At 44.5% G+C, this 26,482-nt stretch overlaps 1 protein-coding gene across 1 annotated transcript in view; it reads right to left on the bottom strand.

The window, feature by feature from the left end:
- The window catches only part of LOC109868746 (long-chain fatty acid transport protein 6), a 28,913-nt gene extending 8,587 nt beyond the window's left edge, over positions 1 to 20,326 (bottom strand). The window contains exons 1-8 of the mRNA XM_031802451.1: positions 19,744 to 20,326; positions 17,770 to 17,973; positions 15,250 to 15,408; positions 12,706 to 12,830; positions 11,934 to 12,128; positions 9,745 to 9,835; positions 7,235 to 7,433; positions 965 to 1,062 (exon numbers count right to left, since the gene is read on the bottom strand). Of these exons, the coding sequence (XP_031658311.1) occupies positions 965 to 1,062; positions 7,235 to 7,433; positions 9,745 to 9,835; positions 11,934 to 12,128; positions 12,706 to 12,830; positions 15,250 to 15,408; positions 17,770 to 17,973; positions 19,744 to 20,281 (1,609 nt within the window). The 5' untranslated portion in view covers positions 20,282 to 20,326. The remainder of the gene's footprint in view (positions 1 to 964; positions 1,063 to 7,234; positions 7,434 to 9,744; positions 9,836 to 11,933; positions 12,129 to 12,705; positions 12,831 to 15,249; positions 15,409 to 17,769; positions 17,974 to 19,743) is intronic.
- Positions 20,327 to 26,482: the final 6,156 nt, after the last annotated feature.

The raw sequence follows: 26,482 nt of genomic DNA, 5'->3' as shown, positions 1-26,482 counted from the left end.
ACAGTAACACCATAGACGTATTAATGATGTCAGAAAGGATGTTGACCTGGCACAGTAACACCATAGACGTATTAATGATGTCAGAAAGGATGTTGACCTGGCACAGTAACACCATAGACGTATTAATGATTTCAGAAAGGATGTTGACCTGGCACAGTAACACCATAGACGTATTAATGATGTCAGAAAGGATGTTGACCTGGCACAGTAACACCATAGACGTATTAATGATGTCAGAAAGGATGTTGACCTGGCACAGTAACACCATAGACGTATTAATGATGTCCGAAAGGATGTTGACCTGGCACAGTAACACCATAGACGTATTAATGATGTCAGAAAGGATGTTGACCTGGCACAGTAACACCATAGACGTATTAATGATGTCAGAAAGGATGTTGACCTGGCACAGTAACACCATAGACGTATTAATGATGTCAGAAAGGATGTTGACCTGGCACAGTAACACCATAGACGTATTAATGATGTCAGAAAGGATGTTGACCTGGCACAGTAACACCATAGACGTATTAATGATGTCAGAAAGGATGTTGACCTGGCACAGTAACACCATAGACGTATTAATGATGTCAGAAAGGATGTTGACCTGGCACAGTAACACCATAGACGTATTAATGATGTCAGAAAGGATGTTGACCTGGCACAGTAACACCATAGACGTATTAATGATGTCAGAAAGGATGTTGACCTGGCACAGTAACACCATAGACGTATTAATGATGTCAGAAAGGACGTTGACCTGGCACAGTAACACCATAGACGTATTAATGATGTCAGAAAGGACGTTGACCTGGCACAGTAACACCATAGACGTATTAATGATGTCAGAAAGGACGTTGACCTGGCACAGTAACACCATAGACGTATTAATGATGTCAGAAAGGACGTTGACCTGGCACAGTAACACCATAGACGTATTAATGATGTCAGAAAGGACGTTGACCTGGCACAGTAACACCATAGACGTTTACTTCCTGCAGGAACTCCAAACTTCCGAGAATCTCTGAAACTTCTGTGGTGGCCACATTCTCTCCTTTCCACCTAGGAGGAAGAAATCAGCTTTTTAATTCACGATATGCAGAAATATTCAGCACATTTTTGTTGGTGTCTTGAATGCTCGCAATGCAACAGCCAGCATGATGGGTATGAGTGAGTGAGAATGCTGGCATAATTATTTTTTAGATCGGCGTCAACATTTATTCATCAAACTTTTTTCAGGGATGCAACAATAAATTACATTTAATATATTCATCTACTGCATGTATTTAATTATTTAGATTTATGCAACAATACATTTAATCAAATAACATATTTACAAGTCATAGACCTTTCAGCCTCATCTATGTTAAACACTAGATGGCAGCAACAGATAAGTATAGATACAAGGTACAACTGCAAGCAGCCTCAACTGAAAGACACGACAGGAGGGCTCAGTCAAGAGACATGAGGGTGGAGTCAGAGGCAGGGGGCGGAGTCAGAGACAGGAGGGCTCAGTCAGAGACAGGAGGGCTCAGTCAGAGACAGGAGGGCGGAGTCAGAGACAGGAGGGCGGAGTCAGAGACAGGAGGGCGGAGTCAGAGACAGGAGGGCGGAGTCAGAGACAGGAGGGCTCAGTCAGAGACAGGAGGGCTCAGTCAGAGACAGGAGGGCGGAGTCAGAGACAGGAGGGCGGAGTCAGAGACAGGCGTTGAGGTGAGAGCAAACCTCACCCTGAAAGTGATTTCAGCTAGCTAACAGTAAGACCATCGGACCACCATGCAGATTTTGCATTGTCAATCCTACTGTAAATATCAAAATAATTCAGTAACATGTTCTTTAGAGCCACATTTTCACCATGCATTATAAATACATAACAGGAATTTATGCATCTCTTCTAAAGAACCATGAGCTATAACGAATGCTTATAGCATGTTTTACTCATATCACCATCTGTGTTTAATGCAATAAGTGTTGATATTTATAAAAGGCTGCCAAAATGAGCTGTGTGAATGTTTATAGCAAGGTCTTACGATGCACTATAGGGTTTTATAAAAAGTGCATTCATAATGTGTTATGAAAAAAGGTGACTCAAAGAAGGTGTTACCCATAATTCATCTTCCATGCTTTGGCATACATTCTGTATGCCAAAGCATGATCTTCCACAGGGCGAGCTGTACATCCTGTACATTTAAACGCAGATCTCCAGTTATGGTGAACTAACAGAGAATTCACCTGATTTTAGAATAATTAAAAATGGCCTCCCAAGTAGCCCAGCGGTCCAAGGCACTGCATCGAAGGAAGTGCTTGAGGAGTCACTACAAATCTGGGTTCGTTCCCGGGCTGTATCGCAGCCGGCTGCAATCGGGAGACACGAGGCGGCGCACAAATGGCCCAGCGTCGTCCGGGTTAGGGGTTTGGCCGGCCGGGCCGGGATGTCATTGTCCCATTGAGCTCAAGCAACTCCTGTAGCAGGCCGGGTACATGCACGTTGACTTCAGTCGCCAGTTGTACGGCGTTTCCTCCGACACATTGGTGTGGCCGGCTTCCGGGTTATTTTATTTAACCTTTATTTAACTAGGCAAATCAGTTAAGAACAAATTCTTATTTTAAGTGAGCAGTGTTCTCAAGAAGCTGTGCGGCTTGGCCGGGTCGTGTTTCGGAGGACGCATGGCTCTCGACTTCCGCCTCTCCCGAGTCTGTACGGGAGTTGCAGCAATTGGACAAGACTGTAAACTCCCAATTGGGGAAGAAAAATTATAATAAATAAACGTAAAGTTCCTTAAACCTTCATCAAGTGGGGCGGCAGGGTAGCCTAGTGGTTAGAGTGTAGAGGAGGCAGGGTAGCCTAGTGGTTAGAGTGTAGAGGCGGCAGGGTAGCCTAGTGGTTAGAGTGTAGAGGCAGCAGGGTAGCCTAGTGGTTAGAGTGTAGAGGCGGCAGGGTAGCCTAGTGGTTAGAGTGTAGAGGCAGCAGGGTAGCTTAGTGGTTAGAGTGTAGAGGCGGCAGGGTAGCCTAGTGGTTAGAGCGTAGAGGCAGCAGGGTAGCCTAGTGGTTAGAGCGTTGGACTAGTAACTGAAAGGTTGCAAGTTCAAATCCCCGAGCTGACAAGGTACAAATCTGTCATTCTGCCCCTGAACAGGCAGTTAACCCACTGTTCCTAGGCCATCATTGAAAATAAGAATTTGTTCTTAACTGACTTGCCTAGTTAAATAAAGGTAAAAAAAAAGTGGCATTAAGTCCATATTCCATGACATCAATCTGGCCTCAATCTCAAATCAATTGGAAATATCGGCACTAACTTAAAGGATTACTTTCAAGGTTCGGAAACATATAATACAAGTATTTAGGTGGACTATCCCTTTAATACAACTTAACTGAGTAAAGTCCGTAATACTGTATGCCTTCTAAAATACAATTAGAGATTTCAGCCATCGATATTACCACACCATTCACTTTAAAATAATCATTTACTATTTTACAGGTTAAGAAACTTAAAAGATTCTCTGCATTATTTTGCCAGAGAAATACTTTTAAATTGTTTGGGGGGGAGACAGACAGCACAGCACAAACGTACACACATCACAATCCCAAAAGACTTGCAGTCTTCAAGGTAGCAACAAAGCAGTTGTGTGGCTCATTGCCCAGTCCTGCGTCAGACTTGGGTACTTGGGCAATACACCAAACATTGCTAAAGAGCAGAGGGAGACAAGCGATGGCATTGTGACTTGGGGACGCTCAAACGACAGAAGCTTTTGACCCCCTAACAAGCCTTTCATCCCACTAATCATGGTAACCACTTCCCATGAAGACCTTGGGCCGGACCCCCTCTGGGAACTGTGGCATCGGGAATGGGGGGATGAGGGAGGTGGGGGGGGGGTCTTGATTTTATGAAGAGTGTAGCACTCTGAACTTAACAGCAGACCGGGGTTCAAATACTATGTATCTATATCATATATATGAGATATATGTGTATATATATATATATATGAGATAGATACATAGTATTTGAACCCCGGTCTGCTGTTAAGTTCAGAGTGCTACACTCCACATAAAATCAAGACCCCCCCCACCTCCCCCATTCCCGATGCCACAGTTCCTGGAGGGGGTCCGACCCAAGGTCTTCATGGGAAGTGGTTACCATGATTAGAGGGATGAAAGGCTTGTTGTGTTTGATTGAGCTAGCCAACTGCAATGGAATCAATAGCAAAGTCCCAAAACTGCAAACCCTTCCCACCTGGCCCCCTCCAGGAAGGCTAAAGCAAACACTCAAAAGTATTTGAAAGATTTCAAATAGTGTTTGAGCCCAGGTCTGGTTGAAAGGCATTCCCCCTCGTCCGCTCTTGGAGGAGGGCCTTGCGTCACTCTGCTGGATTTTGTGAATGGACCGTGGAATGGCAGAGGTGAAAAGAGGGGGGAAAAAGGGGCCTTTCCCTTGGTCACTGTTTTGCCAACATGGATTAGGCTCAAGCCAGCGCTTCCACCAAAATGCCAAAGAGTTAAAGGGAAGGAGTAGAGGAACAGACCTGGGTTCAAAAACTATTAGGAATCTTTCAACTACTTTGAAGCGTTTGCTTTTGATTGCCTTGCGAGCCAGATGATCAAAGTGCACTTTGCGGTTAGTCTATTGGTTCCATTGGGTCAGGCAAGCTCAATTAAGTCTGGCTATCATATTTGAAATGATTTCAAATAGTATTTGAACCCAGTCTGGAGAGTAGGGGGGGGGGGGACAAACGGTGCCTGATTCTCTGTGGGGTGTCCCTCGGTTCAGGAGCTCATTTACATGACTGGAGGGGAAGCTACTAAAGGACAACAGGGGATGATGTGCAAGGCTGCCATTGTGATGAATGCCTGAGCAATTGAACGCTTGAATGGAGAGATACAACAGAGGGGGACGACCCGTGCTGATCGCATTGGAAATTTAAACTCAGTGGATGAAGACAAAATGAGGAATGACTCATGGTGATGGTGATGCCACATATGTAAACGGTAAATGACAGATACGCTGTAATATTCAGACTCTTTTAAGTTTGGTTACTTCTACCCCTTTTTCTGCCCAATTGGTAGTTACAGTCTTGTCCCCATCGCCCGCAACTCCTGTACGGACTCTGGAGAAGTCGAAGGTAGAGAGCCAAGCGTCCTCCGAAACAAGCCCCACTGCTTCTCGACACACTTCTCGCTTAACCCGGAAGCCGGCCGCACCAATGTGTCGGAGGAAACACCGTACAACTGCCGACTGAAGTCAACGTGCATGTACCCGGCCCATCACAAGGAGTCGCTAATCTTACCTCATTTGCACACACTGTATATAGACTTTTTCTATTGTGTTATTGACTGTACGTTTGCTTATCCCATGTGTAACTCTGTGTTGTTTGTGTCGCACTGCTTTGCTTTATCTTGGCCAGGTCAAAGTTGTAAATGAGAACTTGTTCTCAACTGGCCTACCTGGTTAAATAAAGGTGTTCTCAACTAGCCTACCTGGTTAAATAAAGGTGAAATAAAAATACATAAGAATAGTGCGTGAGTAGAGATAGGGAGTAGACATCCCAGCCAGCCAAACCCTCCCCTAACCTGGACGACGCTGAGCCAACTGTGCGCTGCCTCATGGGTCTCCCAGTCTCGGCCGGCTGCGACACAGCCTGGGATCGAACCCGGGTCTGTAGTGATGACTTAGACCGCTGCGCCACTCGGGAGGCCCCCTTGTTGACTTGGTTACCTGGTTACTAGTCTGATTCTGCTTAAGCGAACAAGTCAATGTCTTGCCATAGCAACAATGTAGCCTTGTTGAACAGTCTGGTACCCAGGCTAGATTCCTTCATCAATCAAATATCCTAACTATTCATAAAAACGTCTGGTAATCTGCAACGACTTCGACACAAGCATTTTGCTACACTACAAGCATTTCTCTACACTCGCATTAACATCTGCTAACCATGTCTATGTGACAAATAAAAGTTGATTTGAACTTCTGTGTTCCTAATGCAAAGGGGTCCTACTAAGCGATGCTATATAAAATCAACAGGTACATTGTGTGACTACTGGTAGACAGAGTTCAGTCGATTATTTACAAACAAAATGTTTAAAGTAATGTTTGTCCCCCTCAACAACAACAAAAATTGGGGGGAAATTCGTACATGATCTTATGTTGGAGATATGTCCACATCCCACACCATTGGTTGCAGAGATACACGGTTTACACTTCGACCCCAAAATGTATTGAGAATATATACAGTCCTCTACGTATTTATTTGGACAGTGAAGCTACAACTTTTGAATTTGGCTCTATACTCTGGCATTTTGGATTTGAGATCAAATGTTTAGTACGAGGAGGAGACAGTACAGAATGTCACCTTTAATTTGAGGGTATTTTCATATATCTGTTTCACCGTTTAGAAATTAATGTATCTAGTCCAAATTTGTTGGATGCACTTATTGTTTGTGTTTCAGATTATATTGTACCCAACAGAAATTAAATGGTAATTAATGTTGTGTTATTTTGGAGTCACTTTTATTGTAAATAAAAAAATCTACATTAATGGATGGATGCTACCACGATTACGGATCATCACGAATGAATCCTGAATAATGATTGTGAGAAAGTTACACATGACATTATTTACCATTCATTTCTATTGGGCACTAAATATTCTGAAACACAACCAAAACAAAACTGCAAATGCAATTCACAAGCTTGATGTTGCCATTGCGTACTAGGAATATGGATCCAAATACTAAACTTTTCATTACTTTTAATACACTATACGTAAGTGAATGTGTCCAAATACTTATGACACCTTCAAAATGGGGGACGAGATGCATAAAGTGCATTCATTTCTAAACGTTAAAAACATGTGTGAAACTACCCTCAAATCTTTCATTCAAGCCTTCATTCGAAAATTAAAAGTTTTAGCTTCACAATCCAAAATGAATACACCAGAGGACTGTAAGCACCTGCAATCAAACAGTGTTTGTTTTCTTTCAAATACTGAGCCAATGGAATGAATGTTATACGTCATTTTAATATCACCAAAAGAACCCCCGCACCGACCCCCCCCCCACCCCACCGACCCAACCCCCCACCGAACCCCACCGACCAGACCCCCCCCCCCCCACCCCACCGACCCCCACTGAACCGAACCTCCCCCGTCCCACCGACCCGACCCCCCCCCCCCCCCCACCCCCCCCCCCCACCTTTGAAGAATCGGTTGAGAAACACTGCATAGGCTACATCCACTTTACCTGAAGGTATCTCCGATACGGTCACGGAAGTAGACAAAGTCTCTGTGGTCCTGAAGCATGAGATCTCCAGTGTTGAAGTACACGTCTCCCTCTTTGAACACGTCCCTGAGGAGCTTCTTCTCTGACTGAAGCGTATTCCCAGCATACCCCAGGAAAGGATTCATGACCGACACCGGGGCCACCAGGAGGCCCGTCTCTCCTGCAGACACAAACAGGCAGGTTTTTATTTATTTATATATATATATATATATATATATATATATATATATATATATATATATATATATATATATATATATATATATATATATATATATATATATATATATATATATATATAGTGCCTTGCGAAAGTATTCGGCCCCCTTGAACTTTGCGACCTTTTGCCACATTTCAGGCTTCAAACATAAAGATATAAAACTGTATTTTTTTGTGAAGAATCAACAACAAGTGGGACACAATCATGAAGTGGAACGACATTTATTGGATATTTCAAACTTTTTTAACAAATCAAAAACTGAAAAATTGGGCGTGCAAAATCATTCAGCCCCCTTAAGTTAATACTTTGTAGCGCCACCTTTTGCTGAGATTACAGCTGTAAGTCACTTGGGGTATGTCTCTATCAGTTTTGCACATCGAGAGACTGACATTTTTTCCCATTCCTCCTTGCAAAACAGCTCGAGCTCAGTGAGGTTGGATGGAGAGCATTTGTGAACAGCAGTTTTCAGTTCTTTCCACAGATTCTCGATTGGATTCAGGTCTGGACTTTGACTTGGCCATTCTAACACTTGGATATGTTTATTTTTGAACCATTCCATTGTAGATTTTGCTTTATGTTTTGGATCATTGTCTTGTTGGAAGACAAATCTCCGTCCCAGTCTCAGGTCTTTTGCAGACTCCATCAGGTTTTCTTCCAGAATGGTCCTGTATTTGGCTCCATCCATCTTCCCATCAATTTTAACCATCTTCCCTGTCCCTGCTGAAGAAAAGCCGGTCCAAACCATGATGCTGCCACCACCATGTTTGACAGTGGGGATGGCGTGTTCAGGGTGATGAGCTGTGTTGCTTTTACGCCAAAAAGTTCAATTTTGGTTTCATCTGACCAGAGCACCTTCTTCCACATGTTTGGTGTGTCTCCCAGGTGGCTTGTGGCAAACTTTAAACGACACTTTTTATGGATATCTTTAAGAAATGGCTTTCTTCTTGCCACTCTTCCATAAAGGCCAGATTTGTGCAATATACGACTGATTGTTGTCCTATGGACAGAGTCTCCCACCTCAGCTGTAGATCTCTGCAGTTCATCCAGAGTGATCATGGGCCTCTTGGCTGCATCTGTGATCAGTCTTCTACTTCTTGGTAGATTTGCAGTGGTCTGATACGCCTTCCATTTCAATATTATCGCTTGCACAGTGCTCCTTGGGATGTTTAAAGCTTGGGAAATATTTTTGTATCCACATCCGGCTTTAAACTTCTTCACAACAGTATCTCGGACAGTATCTCGGACCTGCCTGGTGTGTTCCTTGTTCTTCACTTTTAACGGACCTCTGAGACTATCACAGTGCAGGTGCATTTATACGGAGACTTGATTACACACAGGTGGATTGTATTTATCATCATTAGTCATTTAGGTCAACATTGGATCATTCAGAGATCCTCACTGAACTTCTGGAGAGAGTTTGCTGCACTGAAAGTAAAGGGGCTGAATAATTTTGCACGCCCACTTTTTCAGTTTTTGATTTGTTAAAAAAGTTTGAAATATCCAATAAATGTCGTTCCACTTCATGATTGTGTCCCACTTGTTGTTGATTCTTCACAAAAAAATACATTTCTATATCTTTATGTTTGAAGCCTGAAATGTGGCAAAAGGTCGCAAAGTTCAAGGGGGCCGAATACTTTCGCAAGGCACTGTATGTATATATATATATACTGTCGCCTCATATATATATGAGGCAACAGTACAGAATTGAACCTTTTATTTGAGGGTATTTCGCATACATGGGATCTTGGTTCAAACCAAGTCAATCAGACATGTATTTACACACACACACACACACACACACACACACACACACACACACACACACACACACACACACACACACACACACACACACACACACACACACACACACACACACACACACACACACACACACACACACACACACACACACACACACACACACACACACACACACACACACACACGGTAGCCTAGTGGTTAGAGCGTTGGACTAGTAACCGGAAGGTTGCAAGTTCAAAAACCCCCGAGCTGACAAGGTGCAAATCTGTCGTTCTGCCCCTGAACAGGCAGTTAACCCACTGTTCCTAGGCCGTCATTGAAAATAAGAATTTGTTCTTAACTGACTTGCCTAGTTGAATAAAGGTAAACTAAAAATAAACACACACACACACACACACCAATGCAATGCAATTCTATGAAGCTGTACATCAAATAGTGCATAAGAGCCCTCATCAGAAAGTATCCTATTTTATAAACCTTTGCTTACCTTTATTTGCTTTGACACATCGTCCTGAGTCGGTCCGTATCGGCTCATATGTTTGGGGATCGCAGCTCAAGAACTCAAAGGGCACATTAAGCTGCATGACAATGAAACAAAAAGTGTCAAAGATGATGGGGCTAGAAATAGTCAGTATTAGATACAAGATACACAGAGAGGCCGACGCCGCGCACAGAGAGGCCGACGCCGCCCACAGAGAGGCCGACGCCGAGCACAGAGAGGCCTGCGCGCACAGAGAGGCCGGCGCGCACAGAGAGGCCTGCGCGCACAGAGAGGCCTGCGCGCACAGAGAGGCCTGCGCGCACAGAGAGGCCGACGCGCACAGAGAGGCCGACGCGCACAAAGAGGCCGACGCGCACAAAGAGGCCGACGCGCTGTTGATAATACAGATTGTGTTGTTGGTTTTTAGTTGGAGAAACATGAAGAGAAGACATGAATCAACAACGCATTGATCTCTGTGTGTATCAACCTCTGTGTGTATCAACCTCTGTGTGTATCAACCTCTGTGTGTATCAACCTCTGTGTGTATCAACCTCTGTGTGTATCAACCTCTGTGTGTATCAACCTCTGTGTGTATCAACCTCTGTGTGTATCAACCTCTGTGTGTATCAACCTCTGTGTGTATCAACCTCTGTGTGTATCAACCTCTGTGTGTATCAACCTCTGTGTGTATCAACCTCTGTGTGTATCAACCTCTGTGTGTATCAACCTCTGTGTGTATCAACCTCTGTGTGTATCAACCTCTGTGTGTATCAACCTCTGTGTGGGCCATGCTTCTGTTCCATTTAGCAACAGTTAAATCTCATCAACTAAAAACCAACAAGACATTCTGGATGACTCTACTTTACAATACTCTGGCCCTGCCTTTTCTGGAAACACACAGACACATGTGGTCAGATACGACCTTTCAAACAGAATGATAGGGAAGCTACACTGGGCTGTCTGGAAAACCAGGCAGAGCACATGCCCCTTTGCCCTTCCATTCGCTAAAGTATACCGTTTTTGTCATTGTTCTGAACCCACTGTAATACAGGTTATTTAATTACATCCATTGCTTTTTTGTAGTTAAATGATCCCCCCCAAAAGGTCTGTGTACGGCCCTCGGGCAAACAGTGCGGGCCCTAGGCTAGACAGTGCGGGCCCTCGGGTAGACAGTGCGGGCCCTCGGGTAGACAGTGCGGGCCCTCGGGTAGACAGTGCGGGCCCTCGGGTAGACAGTGCGGGCCCTCGGGTAGACAGTGCGGGCCCTCGGGGAAACAGTGCGGGCCCTCGGGGAAACAGTGCGGGCCCTCGGGGAAACAGTGCGGGCCCTCGGGGAAACAGTGCGGGCCCTCGGGTAAACAGTGCGGGCCCTCGGGTAAACAGTGCGGGCCCTCGGGTAAACAGTGCGGGCCCTCGGGTAAACAGTGCGGGCCCTCGGGTAGACAGTGCGGGCCCTCGGGTAGACAGTGCGGGCCCTCGGGTAAACAGTGCGGGCCCTCGGGTAAACAGTGCGGGCCCTCGGGTAAACAGTGCGGGTAAACAGTGTGGGCCCTCGGGTAAACAGTGCGAAACTGTCCGCAGAGCTTTTCGCCGGCGTGAGCAGAGTGCAAGCCACGAAGACAATAAAAATAAAAATAGAACCAGAGTAATTTACACTGAGTAGCCTGCATCTCATGGAGCCGCTGCTTTACGCACAGATTTAATTTAACCTTTTACCGAGTGGGCTAAATCAGGGTCACACAGAGTGATTCTCGGTAGTCTTAAACAAATCTACTTTGAATCCAAAAGTATACACCTCACACACATGACTATGGGCTGAAAAAACAAAGAAACCTGTACCATGTCAGAATATAGAGTTGAAATGTATTCCATTTTGAATTTGGATCCCAATGATGTAACACGCTCACTTTATGTACATCACAGAAGACTGAACTAAAACAAAAAACTGTTTGACATAGAAACACCAGATTTTCATTGTCTTTTATAATGAAATATATGAATACAATTGCACCCATGAGGCCAAAGAGGGCGCTTCTGGTCGTTGACTACAGGAAAGAGTTCCATGAACAGGAGAGTCTCACTCGCTGCAAAAGTTCTTCGTCCAGCGTAGCAGGCCTGCAAGTTTTATCGTTTGGGTATCTAAGTGATCTAAACCAATCCCAGTTAACTACAAAGCAAAGTGCTCCATGCCTGACCTTGTTGAAGTAGCCCGCCCTTCCGATGGGTCCTATTTCATTGGTGTAGTTGACAAAGCCAATGCTGGCCTCAGTTAAACCATAGGCTTCCCGGACATTGATCTTCCCAAAGCGTCTGGCAAACTCCCTCCAGACATCTGCCCTCAGACCACTCCCTGCTGCAACACGCACTTTGTGGGCACTCTCCTCAGGGACCTACAGAAAACAGATAACACAAAACACACTCAGAATCTATTACTGAATAATTACAAAGCAGTGATGTAACCACTACGTTGTTACACTGGCTATTACTGTGTAGTTACTTAATTGTAAAGGCAACTTGAGGTTTTACCCTGTAGGACCTACAATATACTAGTAGTGTACTGTGATATTATAGAAGTAATCTCTTTAATCCTTGTCCTGGAGACCCACAGGGTGTGAAGGCACAAGCACAAACTCAGCGGCGTCTCCATGACCAGGATTGAAGAGCACTGGGCTAGCACATGGGCACTGGGCTAGCACATGGGCACTGGGCTAGCACATGGGCACTGGGCTAGCACATGGGCACTGGGCTAGCACATGGGCACTGGGCTAGCACATGGGCACTGGGCTAGCACATGGGCACTGGGCTAGCACTTGGGCACTGGGCTAGCACATGGTGGCGTTCATGTCCAGAGTCAATTCCAAATCTTCTCACTCGGCCTACTCAAGAGACAAATTTAACTAAATAAACGTGTGAAAAGTGAGTGTGAAAAACCCCAGACGAACCAAAGTGATGAATATAAGGTCTTACCACAGGTTGGTTGACCAGGTAGCGACAGAGCTCTCCAACATACTGAAACACGGTCACATTATGTTTCACACAGTCTTTCCAGAATTGACTGGCAGAAAACTTCTTTTTCAATATGCACGTTGCCCCTGGAAACCCAAATAAAAGAAAAGACATGTTAGAGTAACGTTACATTAGTCGCCATAACAACACAAATAAACGTTTATTTATTTAACTTTAAATTTGTAAATAAGATAATCCTCCCCCATCAACAGTGATCATGCGTTTTAACATACTCGTCATGTGTTTTAACATGCGTTTTAACATACTCGTCATGTGTTTTAACATGCGTTTTACACATATCCGTCATGCGTTTTAACATATTTGTCATGCATTTTAACATGTGTTTTTATATTCGTCATGTGTTTTAACATGCGTTTTAACATATTCCTCATCTCTTTACCTTAGATAGGACCTTTGTTTCGGGTGGGCAGCTGGACGGCACATTTAGGAGCCCTAAACTGTATTTACTATCGTTGAAATGAGACTATGACATCATGTTGAAGTGCCTAACCCTATGACAATATAGACACCCATGATACTTTTGGTTTTCTGCTACCACATCCTAACCACGGAATCTACAACACAAGGGTATGTATGGTTGCACTTCCAGGAATTGTGCGACTTTTGTCAGATTTCCCCCACGGCCACATCTTTTCCCTCCATGCTAAAATTACACTGTGGGAAATCTAGTTAGCTAGCTGGGAACCAGTCAAACGATCCCCATTGAGAAAATAGCAACCTTGACCGGGGTAGTTCTGGACTTCCTTTGGTTCTAGAACTCAGAACATTTTTTTGGGACTGCGCTCGTGACCATCCAGACAAAACAGAAAACCTTGTTTTGAAGTCATGACCTGGGAGGAGCTGGCAGGCAACCCAACCCAACAGCAGGAAGAAGGAACAGCAGGAAGAGGCCTGTCATTTGGGAAACACTGGTCTGTACACTAATGTATAATGTTCTTTATAAAAAAGAAAGAGAGAGAGAGACAGAGAGAGACAAAGACAGAGAGAGACAGAGAGAGAGAGAGAGACAGAGAGAGAGACAGAGAGAGAGAGAAAGACAGAGAGAGAGAGAAAGACAGAGAGAGAGAGAAAGACAGAGAGAGAGACAGACAGAGAGAGAGACAGACAGAGAGAGACAGAGAGAGAGAGACAGAGAGAGAGAGACAGAGAGAGAGAGAAAGACAGAGAGAGAGAGAAAGACAGAGAGAGAGAGAAAGACAGAGAGAGAGACAGACAGAGAGAGAGACAGACAGAGAGAGAGAGAGACAGAGAGAGAGAGAGACAGAGAGAGAGAGAGAGAGAGACAGAGAGAGAGAGAGAGAGAGAGAGAGAGAGAGAGAGAGAGAGAGAGACAGAGAGAGAGAGAGAGAGAGAGAGAGAGAGAGAGAGAGAGAGAGAGAGAGAGAGAGAGAGAGAGAGAGAGAGAGAGAGAGAGAGAGAGAGACAGAGAGAGAGACAGAGAGAGAGAGAGAGACAGAGAGAGAGAGGGAGAGACAGAGAGAGACAGAGAGAGAGAGAGAGAGACAGAGAGAGAGAGAGACAGAGAGAGAGACAGAGAGAGAGAGAGACAGAGAGAGAGAGAGAGAGAGAGACAGAGAGAGAGAGAGAGAGAGACAGAGAGAGAGAGAGAGAGAGACAGAGAGAGAGAGAGAGAGAGAGAGACAGAGAGAGAGAGAGAGAGAGAGAGAGAGAGACATAGAGAGAGAGAGAGAGAGAGAGAGAGACAGAGAGAGACAGAGAGAGAGAGAAAACACTGTATACGTGCTTGATTGAACTCGCCGACTGCAATGAAACCAATAGGAAAGTCTCAAAAGTGCAAACCCCTCCCACCTGGCAATTCAGGCAGGCTAAAGCAAACCGTTGTAACATCTCATTATCTGAACCCATGTGTGTCATGGAACCTAGAATAGGTGCAGTTTGTTATTCTGCATATGCACTGTAGTCCACTGAATTAGTGACACAGCCTCTGCTACGAGTACAGTCACGGCTGCTGAGGGAACTCTGATTTAAAGTGCAATACAGTTTACCAGTCTCAATTCAATCACATGATTTAAAAAATAAATACAAAATTGGCCTGTTTTTAGTGCGACTTCTGATGACAAGCTGTGGCGTCAACGTATCAGGAGGAAGAACGTATTGAAAAGGATTCCTCAACGTATCAGGAGGAAGAATGTATTGAAAAGTGTTCCTCAACGTATCAGGAGTAAGAATGTATTGAAAAGTGTTCCTCAACGTATCAGGAGGAAGAATGTATTGAAAAGTGTTCCTCAACGTATCAGGGGGAAGAATGTATTGAAAAGTGTTCCTCAACGTATCAGGAGGAAGAATGTATTGAAAAGTGTTCCTCAACGTATCAGGAGGAAGAATGTATTGAAAAGTGTTCCTCAACGTATCAGGAGGAAGAATGTATTGAAAAGTGTTCCTCAACGTATCAGGAGGAAGAATGTATTGAAAAGGATTCCTCAACGTATCAGGAGGAAGAATGTATTGAAAAGTGTTCCTCACCGAGCTGTATACATCCACCAATACCCAGAAGAGAGGCGGTCATGTGGTATAAGGGCAGAGTGATGTAAATGTTGTCATCCGAACGGGCCCCGCACAGACGAAGGAAGGCCATGCACATGACTGCTTTGAGATGTCCCACCCGGGCTGCCTTAGGAAGTCCTGAAAGACAAAAAAAAAAAGAGTGTACAGTGAAGATGCCTCTAGAGATGCTGATCTTGGGTCAGTTTTGCATTCTCCCCACTAAATGGTTAAGGATAGGATTGAGGGAGGGGAAGTTGATCATAGATCTGTACCAATGGGAAAACACCACGGAGCGGATGAAAACTACACCACTCATAATGGCCACGTGACATTAAACATTCTCACATTATGACATCATTGATTTCTACTGAAGAGTTTAAAAGCTTTTCCCTCAAACTGCCAAAGGCACACAGCACCAACAGTTATGTTTATTGTATCTGCATGAACAAAACTTGACTGAAAGTATGAGAATAGATTGGAGCATTGGTTGGACAACGGTCAAACAGGAGGTTATATCTGTCCTGTTTCACTGCATATCCCAACTCCTCCTGAGAGAGTGGGGTCACAGCCAGGGATCAGCCATTCCTGACAGTAACCCTGTGGAGCAATAAGGGCAGATCAACAGATTTCTAACACCTTTCGGCTCAGGGATCTGAACGAGCAACCTTTCGATTATGGGCCCAACGCTCTAACCAATAGGCTTGCCGCCGCCGCCCTGTGGGCCAGCTGCCGCCCCCGCCCGGCCGGGCTAGCCGACCTCCGACCCCGCCCGGCCGGGCTAGCCGACCTCCGACCCCCGTCCACGCCCGGCCGGGCTAGCCGACCTCCGACCCCGCCCGGGCTAGCCGACCTCCGTCCCCGCCCGGCCGGGCTAGCCGACCTCCGACCCCCGTCCCCGCCCGGCCGGGCTAGCCGACTTCCGACCCCCGTCCCCGCCCGGCCGGGCTAGCCGACTTCCGACCCCCGTCCCCGCCCGGCCGGGCTAGCCGACTTCCGACCCCCGTCCCCGCCCGGCCGGGCTAGCCGACTTCCGACCCCCGTCCCCGCCCGGCCGGGCTAGCCGACTTCCGACCCCCGTCCCCGCCCGGCCGGGCTAGCCGACCTCCGACCCCTGTCCCCGCCCGGCCGGGCTAGCCGACCTCCGACCCCCGTCCCCGCCGGGCTAGCCGACCTCCGACCCCGCCCGGCCGGGCTAGCCGACCTCCGACCCCGCCCGGGCTAGCCGACCTCCGACCCCCGTCCCCGCCCGGGCTAGCCGACCTCCGACCCCCGTCCCCGCCCGGCCGGGCTAGCCGACCTCCGACACCCGTCCTCCGACCCCCGTCCCCGCCCGCCTACAGTAAAGGTCAAGGTTCCGCAACATTCTTGGAAGTGGCCTGTCTCTTTTAACAGGGTGTGGGTCTTGTTTTACTACTGCACAGAGCCCTAGTAAAGCCCTCTCCCGGCAAAGCCATGGAAAACCCCTGGTAATGAAGGGGCATTGGCAACCATTTATACACATTTAGCACAAATTTACCAGTACTAGACGCCGAAGAAAAAGTTAGCTTGATATCAATTTGAAGCACATTTCATTCTCAGTAAAATTAAGTTGTTTCAGACACTGTGAATTACAACTCTCCTTGGGAACCCGGATTGGCTAGGAAAACCCCTCCTTATATTGGTGGTGAACAGAGCTGTTAAAAGTGAGCGTGTGGTGCCAGCTTGGAATAAATGACAGAAATCTGTCCGGCTTAATAGACGTGCTGCTGACTTGTGCCTCTCGGCGTGGAAGAACTGCTTTCAACCTAGTGGAATAGGGTACCCATAGCTATTTTCCCTTCTCGGGCCTCTATCGGCAGACAGACATTTAGGTTATCTTCCCTTATGTTCTCTGATAATAGCAGTAGGCTAGTTTCCGTCTTCATGCAAACGTTTGCAGTGATATCCAGGCAAATTATTTTATTTCAGATACTATGTTTCCATATCTATGCAAATTCCCATCCATTCACCTTTTGCCTTGAGAACAATGTTTAAGATATGGAGTAATGGCCCCGCATGCATATTCAAGTCAAGTCGACATCAAAATAAATCAAACATTTACAATGCAATTGCAAATAGAATTTTCAGATTCCAGTTTTTAATTATTTTAATTTTATTTATGGTTACTGTCACCTCTGGAGGATGCCAACTCCAAGCCATATAAATGAAATACATTCTCTAAATCATTTTTTAAGCGGCCAGTGCTATAGTTTAGTGTAAGCATTCACAGTATTTTTTGGAGTCGACTGCACCCGTTCTTCCTGATATGAAGTTGACCGTATCAGAATAACGTAATACTGTGGCCTGGTTGGTCTTGTGGTAATGCGTCTATAGTTTCAGCAGAGGTTCGAATCCAACCTACTGTTCTTTGATACAAGCTCTCTCTATATCCCTCTATCTGTTCAACAAAATAATCAACATAAACCTTAAAAAAAAATAAAAAAGAAGAAGATGTATTTTTTGTAAGGATTAGTGTACTACCGGTTGTTCCTGATGTGAAGATGAACAGGAAGTTGGACATGAGGTCAGCTCTAGGACAGTCAGGTAAGGCCATGTCTGAGGCCTGCTCCACCTTGTCCAGTAACGTGTTGACCCCTTCATGGGGGCAGCCAATGTCCGTGACCCACACCTCAATGGCATTCTCCTTTAGAGAGGGTAACACCTCGCCCAGTGAACTCACCAAATCTGTATGAGAGAAAAAACTAAAAGTGAATGTTGGGGGTAGGGTAGCAAAATTCCAGTAACTTTTACCAAAATTCCCATCTTTTCAGAAATCCTGGTCAGAAGATTCCAGGAACCAGGAGGAAATAAACAGGAAGTCCAGAACCTCCAACCAGGATTTCTGGAGAACCTGGGAACATTACCAAAATGTTTCAGCCCTAGCTAGGGATTACTTGTACAGGCTCTATTTGGAAATATAAGGTACATTCCCTGCTGCTACAAGCTAAAGGGCAGATCAACAGATTTCTAACACCTTTTGGCTCAGGGATCTGAACGAGCAACGCTCTAACCATTAGGCTTGCTACCGTTGCCCTGTGGGCTAGCTGACAGGGTAGCCAGGGTAGCCTGGTGGTTAGAGCGTTGGACTAGTAACCGGAAGGTTGCAAGTTCAAACCCCTGAGCTAACAAGGTACAAATATGTCATTCTGCCCCTGAACAGGCAGTTAACCCACTGTTCCTAAGCTGCCATTGAAAATAAGAATTTGTTCTTAACTGACTTGCCTGGTTAAATAAAGGCTAATACATATATATATATATATGACATCAAAAATAAGATACAAAAAATACCTACCCTCATTCACATAAGGCATTATAACTAAAACAAAATACCCACCCTCATTCACATAAGGCATTATAACTAAAACAAAATACCCACCCTGATTCACATAAGGCATTATAACTAAAACAAAATACCCACCCTGATTCACATAAGGTATTATAACTAAAACAAAATACCCACCCTGATTCACATAAGGCATTATAACTAAAACAAAATACCTACCCTGATTCACATAAGACATTATAACTAAAACAAAATACCCACCCTGATTCACATAAGACATTATAACTAAAACAAAATACCTACCCTGATTCACATAAGGCATTATTCAAACTTAAAGCCAGTTGAATTGAGTAAGGGCCTTAGTTGTGCATGCACTTTAAATATTTCATTCCCGTTGTGAGTTTATAGTACATAGAGATTGACCTCTACATATTTTTAATATAGTACATTTAAGAACAACTGGGAGAGTATGGATAAATTGCTCAATGCCGTTCAATCTCTTATTTGAGCAATAACGTGCATGACGGCATGCTTTGGTGGCGAAGTGTTTTGGTACTGTGAATAGAAACACAAGCCTTTTCTATGCATACGAACTTAATCTAGTTATGCTTTGCAATGCTCAGAAGAACGTTGGCCTCTCGCAATGAACGAACTGTAAATCTGTAAAATAACTAGATTTTATATTACTATGTGCTCACCTGGGAATAAAGGTTATATTCAATATAAATCATTGTCCATGAAATGCTATGAAGATCCGTTTCACATTCAGGAGATGTATGTATGTATGTATGTATGTATGTATGTATACTAACGGTATCCCTATGTGTCCACAGGTGTTTGAATACAACAGCCTACATTGACCATCAGATTACAGTATCACCCTCATTATTATAAAAATATATATATATTTACAACCACCAGTGCACATTGATACGCAACGCAGTTGCGAACAGTACGTTACATCAAAACATGCAGCTTTACTACATTCAAAAACATTCCTCTCCTAATATGAAGTTATGGCATTCAAATGTGAACGTGGTTCAACATGCCCAAATCGTGCAAGACGTCGTGCATATGTTTGAGCTTGTTACATATTCTGAAAATGCAGGTAGACATGTGTCAAATACGTAACACTTTTTGACACTATCTTGATTGACAGTAATAATAATTACCTGCGCCTACGACGAGCGATTTCGCTCCGCAACTTTCAAAACAAAATTGGAGCGATTTGGATTTGATATTGAAATTGAGGAAAGCGACCTCGCAGCCCAGTTTACTAAGTCCGAACCACACACAAATAAAATCAGGCTCATTGCTCATCAGAAGAGCGACAATATCACCCTTCTTCAAGCCACCTTCGGTTCTGAAAACTTTAGCAAATTGGTTGCTTCTTTTATCAACGTCTTGGTAAGTGAGCGTTTGACCCTCAAACACTATGAAAGCCTTGTCAGGTATCTTCTTTGCCTGGTAAAGAAAGCTATCGAGGTAAGTGGTGACTCCTCTCTGCATACGAGACTTCAACGCCTTTCCAACCTTCCGAAGGTTTAGGTAATAAATCAAATCCACCCAAAACAATGGGTAATTCATCCTTTGGAATACCAGAATTGCAAAAAATCCCGCGGCAAATGTAGTAAACATCCATGTCACCCATATCATCATCTTTACTCTCCAAAGAATGTCAGCTTGTAAACGTTCGGAGATGTTTACCATAGGATTTAAATGCCTCTAGTATGCACATGCTACCGCGCATGCCCAAGGACATTCCCCATTGCGCAAAACATGTAGCCTACAACAGAGTTTCCCAAACTCGGTCCTGGCCCCCGGGGTGCACGTTTTGGTTCTCCTAATTTGTTATGGTTTAGGTTATACACATTGTATGTGTTATAGCTCTTATACATGTAATACAAGTCAGGGACCATATGTCAGGGAAACAGGCTAATTGTAGATATTCAAATTGTAGATAAGAACAGTTCATTCAGGACCTATAGGTCTAAGTCAGTTGGCCCTAGTGCTTAAGAGTGTTGGGCCAGTAACCGAAAGGTTGCTGGTTCAAATCCCCAAGCTGGCAAGGCAGGAAAAAACGTGCTCTTCAGCAAGGCAGTTAACCCACAACAACAACAACAACTGCTTTCTCAGTCTGTGCTGTGAAAGACAAGGGAGTCTATTCCCACATCAGAAAATTCTATTCCCACATCAGAAAAGATTTGATGACACAAAATCAATGCACAATGTTACCTACACTATGCTTTGCAGGTTCCTGTGTCAGAGATCAAGTTGACAGCATTGAGTTGTTGGACATTAATGTAGTGTGTTTTAACATGGAATCAATGTCCATCCCCTCAATGCATGTAATTTACGCAACATTTAATATGTTTGTCCCTTTCTCCTACTTCCTCTTTAAAAAATGCACTAAACTTAGTGATAATGTACACAGCAGAGCCTGATACCATTCTGGGTAAAACAAAACATGATAAGGTGTGGACTCCGTATGTAATCAGCTTGAATGACTGCAATGTCAACAATCTGTAAGGGCTTCAGAACATGTATATACTATGCACATGAACATATTAATGCTTGCAGTCATATTAGGTCGTCCATGTCAATACTATACTCGTGCCATACATTAAACGGGCACTACAGCTACTAATATAGCTATGCCGTACACTGTAGCATCCACGACATGATGCCATTCGGCACACCAACCCCCCAAGTATCGTGATCCTTTTCACTGTGAAATACAAATCTTTCATTTGCATCGTATCGTACACTGTTTTCTCTGCTACCGAACGGCTAGTGGTACCCGAGCACCAAGTCTAGGATCAAAAGGCTCCTGAACAGCTTCTACCCTTAAGCTGTTAGACTGCTGAACAATTCATAAAAAATCTCCACCGGACAATTTACATTGACATTTCCCCCGACCTACAGATTACCTCAACTAGCCTGTACCCCTGCACACTGACTCGGTACCGGTGCCCCCTGTATATAGTCTCCACACTGACTCGGTACCGGTGCCCCCTGTATATAGTCTCCACACTGACTCGGTACCGGTGCCCCCTGTATATAGCCTCTACACTGACTCGGTACCAGTGCCCCCTGTATATAGTCTCCACACTGACTCGGTACCGGTGCCCCCTGTATATAGCCTCCACACTGACTCGGTACCGGTGCCCCCTGTATATAGCCTGCACACTGACTCGGTACCGGTGCCCCCTGTATATAGCCTGCACACTGACTCGGTACCGGTGCCCCCTGTATATAGCCTGCACACTGACTCGGTACCGGTGCCCCCTGTATATAACACCCTGTATATAGCCTCCACACTGACTCTGTACTGTAACACCCTGTATATAGCCTCCACACTGACTCTGTACTGTAACACCCTGTATATAGCCTCCACACTGACTCTGTACTGTAACACCCTGTATATAGCCTCCACACTGACTCTGTACTGTAACACCCTGTATATAGCCTTCACACTGACTCTGTACCGGTGCCCCCTGTATATAGCCTCGTTATTGTTATTCTTATTGTGTTACTTTCTATTATTACTTTTTATATTAGCCTACTTGGTAAATATTATATTCTTCTTGAACTGCTCGTAAGGGCTTGTAAGTAAGCATTTCACAGTGAAGTCTACACTCCTATTCTGCACATTTGATTTGGTTTGGCATTAGCGTCACAAACATTTCATTTTAATCCTTTTTTTTGTTGTTGAGTGAATTACGATATCCCATTGAGGAATATGTTGACATGGGAAAATACATTCTTCCATTAATGACACATGGAGAACTATTTCTCTATTTTTTTTTCCAAACCAATGTAACCTCATAATTGTTGCTTTCAAAAAATGGCTGATCAACGAATGAAATATGGGTTTTCATTCATCAAAAGGGTTAACGATCCACTACAAAACAACAAGAGTGTATAATATATAATATGTACTGTATAATAACTTTAACGAATAACCCTTTGTAAATTCTTATAAATGTTTATATATATTTATAAATACTTTCTATATGCTGAAATAAAAAATGAAGACCACACCTCAGTGGGATAAGATTTGACGAGTCGTGTAAAACTGAGTTATCGACTTATAACTAGTAAGTAGAGTGTGATTTTCTGTCAGGCACTTGTTCAACACTTACTCTCTTTTAATTCAGGGGCAGATGGAAAACCTTTTTAGGGCAAAGGTCAAGTTTAGCGTTGTGATCCTAACAAATGTCAGATTTTTGGAATTTCCTGTATTTTACTGGCAACCATAAGGTTTCAATGCTGAAATGTTAACAAGGACACAACCATGCCATCTGTCTGTGGTGCAGGAAATTACAGAACCAAAGTTCACTTCGCTATATCAACCATAAGCTTACCATTAAAACATAGGACAAAATTTGAATATTTTTGGAGTTCTAATAATTGTTAAATTGCAGTTTTATAGTCATGGCAGTGACTTGCAGGATTTTATGTATTTACAAAACTAATACCAATACAACTTCATTTATTTCATGAAGGTATGTGTGGTTTGTTCCCCCTGGATCTGGTTATGGGTCAAGTGCCTTGATAAAGGGCACAGCAGCAGTAGGTGGAACCTGAGATTCAAATAAAATGTTATTGGTCACATACTTAGCAGATGTTATTGAAGGTGTAGCAAAATGCTTGTGTTCCTAGCTCCAACAGTGCAGTAGTATCTATTTTATTTATCCTGTATTTAACTAGGCAAGTCAGTTAAGGACAAATTCTTATTTACAATGACGAACTACCAGGGAACAGTGGGTTAGCTACCTTGTTCAGAACAACATATTTTTACCTTATCAGCTCAGGGATTCAATCCAGCAACCTGTCGGAGTAGACTTCTCTATTGTGTTATTGACTGTACGTTTGTTTATCCCATGTGTAACTCTGTGTTGTTTGTATCGCACTGCTTTGCTCAATCTTGGCCAGGTCGCAGTTGTAAATGAGAACTTGTTCTCAACTGGCCTAACGTAATCTCACGTAATACTTCCAGATCAACTGTAATGTCAATACCATGGTAAAGCACAATATCTCCCCTTTCCAACAGAATCAATTACATGACCTATACGCTGCCCGTTTCTGCATAATTCAAGCAGGCAATGAGCCCCGTTGGGTCTTAGGTCCTTTGCTGTTGTTCTGGGATTGATTTGCCCTTTTCGCACGTTCATCTTTCGGAGACAGAACGCGTCTCCTTCATGAGCGGTATGACGGCTGCATGGTCCCATGGTGTTTATACTTGCGTACTATTGCTTGTACAGATGAACGTGGTAACTTCAGGCATTTGGAAATTGAGGTCTTGGCTGATTTCTTTAGATTTTCCCAAGATGTCAAGCAAAGAGGCACTGAGTTTGAAGCTAGGCCTCAAATGGTGTCAATTAGCCTATCAAAAGCTTCTAAAGCCATGACATCATTTTCTGGGATTTTCCAAGCTGTTTAAAGGCACAGTCAACTTAGTATAGGTAAACTTCTGACCTACTGGATTTGTGATACAGTGAATTATAAGTGAAATAATCTGTCTGTAAACAATTACTTGTGTCATGCACAAAGTAGATGTCCTAATCGACTTGCCAAAACTATAGTTTGTTAACAAGAAATTTGTGGAGTGGTTGAAAAACAAGTTTTAATGACTCCAACCTAAGTGTATGTAAACTTCCGACTTCAACTGTACATATGAGATGAGTAAAGCAGTATGTAAACATTATTAAAGTGACTGGTGTTCCATTATTCCAAGTCTATGTATATAGGGAAGCAGCCTCTAAGGTGCAGGGTTGCGTAACCGGGTGGAAGCCGGCTAGTGATGGCTATTTAACAGTCTAATGGCCTTGAGGTAGAAGCAGTTTTCAGTCTCTCGGTCCCAGCTTTGATGCACCTGTACTGACCTCACCTTCTGGATGATAATGGGGTGAACAGGCCGTGGCTCGGGTGGTTGATGTTCTTGATGATCTTTTTGGCCTTCCTGTGATATCGGGTGCTGTTAGTGTCCTGGAGGGCAGGTAGTTTGCCCCCGGTGATGCGTTGGGCAGACCGCACCACCCTCTGGAGAGCCTGTGGTTGCGGGCGGTACAGCTGCCATACCAGGCGGTGATACAGCCCGACAGGATGCTCTCAATTGTGCATCTGTAGAAGTTTGTGAGAGGTTTAGAGGCCAAGCCAAATTTATTCAGCCTCCTGAGGTTGAATAATGACGAGACGCCTGTAGGCGGTCTCGTCATGGTTGGTAATCAAGCCTACTACTGTTGTGTCGTCTGCAAACTTGATGATTGAGTTGGAGGCATATGTTGACACGCAGTCATGGGTGAACAGGGAGTACAGGATGGGGGCTGAGCACACACCCTTATGGGGCCCCTGTGTTGAGGATCAGCAAAGTGGATGTGGTTTCCTCCATTCACCACCTGGGGGCGGCCCGTTAGGAAGTCCAAGACTCAGTTGCACAGGGCGGGTTTCAGACCCAGGGTCCCGAGCTTAATGATGAACTTGGAGAGTACTATGGTGTTGAATTCTGAGCTATAGTCAATGGACAGCATTCTTACATAGGTATTCGTCTTATCCAGATGTGATAGGGCAGACGTAGTCCGTGATTGTCTGTAGACCCTGCCACACACGTCTCTTGTCTGAGCCGTTGAATTGCGACTCCCCTTTGTCTCTTTACTGACGTTTTTCCCGTTTGATTGCCTTACGGAGGGAATAACTACACTGTTTGTATTAGGCCATATTCCCATTCACCTTGCCATGGTTAAATGGGATGGTTCGCGCTTTCAGTTTTGCGCAAATGCTGCCATCTATCCAGGGTTTCTGGTTAGGGTAGGTTTTAATAGTCACAGTGGATACAACATCTCCTATACACTTCTTGATTAAGTCAGTCACCATATCCGTGTATTCGTCAATGTTTTTCTCAGAGGCTACCGGGAACATATCCCAGTCCGCGTGATCAAAACAATCTTGAAACATGGATTTTGATTGGTCAGACCAGCGTTGAATAGACCTTCGCACGGGTACTTCCTGTTTGAGTTTCTGCTTATAGGAAGGGAGGAGCTAAATGGAGCCGTGATCAAATATGCGACGGGAGTGCGGGGGGGGGGGGGGGGGGGGGGGGGGGGGCTTGTAGGCATTTTGAGTAGCAGTGGAAAATACACCATGGCTACTCCCGCCTCCAGTAGTTGATCTAGAAGACTTGGAGAGACTAAAGAAAGATAGGGAGGGTGTTGAACCATTTCATTTGTTTAAGAGACGTCTGGATACTGTGTATCAGGATTTTTGTGGCCATTTACACAGATGGTTCAAAAGATCCAAGGACAGGACGTACTGGGTCAGCATTTGTAGTGCAGGAATGTGGGGGGGGGGGGGGGGGGAGTCAGGAAACGTATTACAGATCATCTGGCTGGATATACGGCGGAGCTGATGGCCATACTGTTGGCCTTGCAGTGGGTGGAGGAAGTCAAGCCAGACAGAGTAGTTATTTTCTCTGATTCATGTGAGGTGTTAATAAGTCTCCAGTCTTTTAGCTCACGTAGCAGACAAAACCTGCTTAATGAGGTGCTACAAACCCATGGATGGATGAGACAGATGGGGTATACAGATAACATTTACTTGGGCCCCAGCCCATGTGGGGGTGGAGGGGAACGAGGCAGTTGATGTACTGGCTAAACAAGCACTTATAAGTGGGGATGTTGACGTTGTAGTTTCAATGAGCAAGGCAGAGGAAAATAGCCTGATATGGACAGTGATGGTGTAGAGATGGCAGGCTAAAAGCCTGATATGGACAGTGATGGAAAGTACAGAGGAAAGTCGGAGAGGGGAGGACGGCAGGAAGGGACAGACAAGAGGAGGGTATTTTTACAATATTAAGGGTGGGACACAGCCAGTTGAATAAGACCTTAAAAGTGATAGGAAAGCATCCAACAG

This window comes from Oncorhynchus kisutch, linkage group LG23 (assembly GCF_002021735.2).
Source record: "Oncorhynchus kisutch isolate 150728-3 linkage group LG23, Okis_V2, whole genome shotgun sequence".
Lineage (NCBI taxonomy): Eukaryota > Metazoa > Chordata > Actinopteri > Salmoniformes > Salmonidae > Oncorhynchus > Oncorhynchus kisutch.
This window is presented reverse-complemented; position numbering and strand designations above follow the sequence as displayed.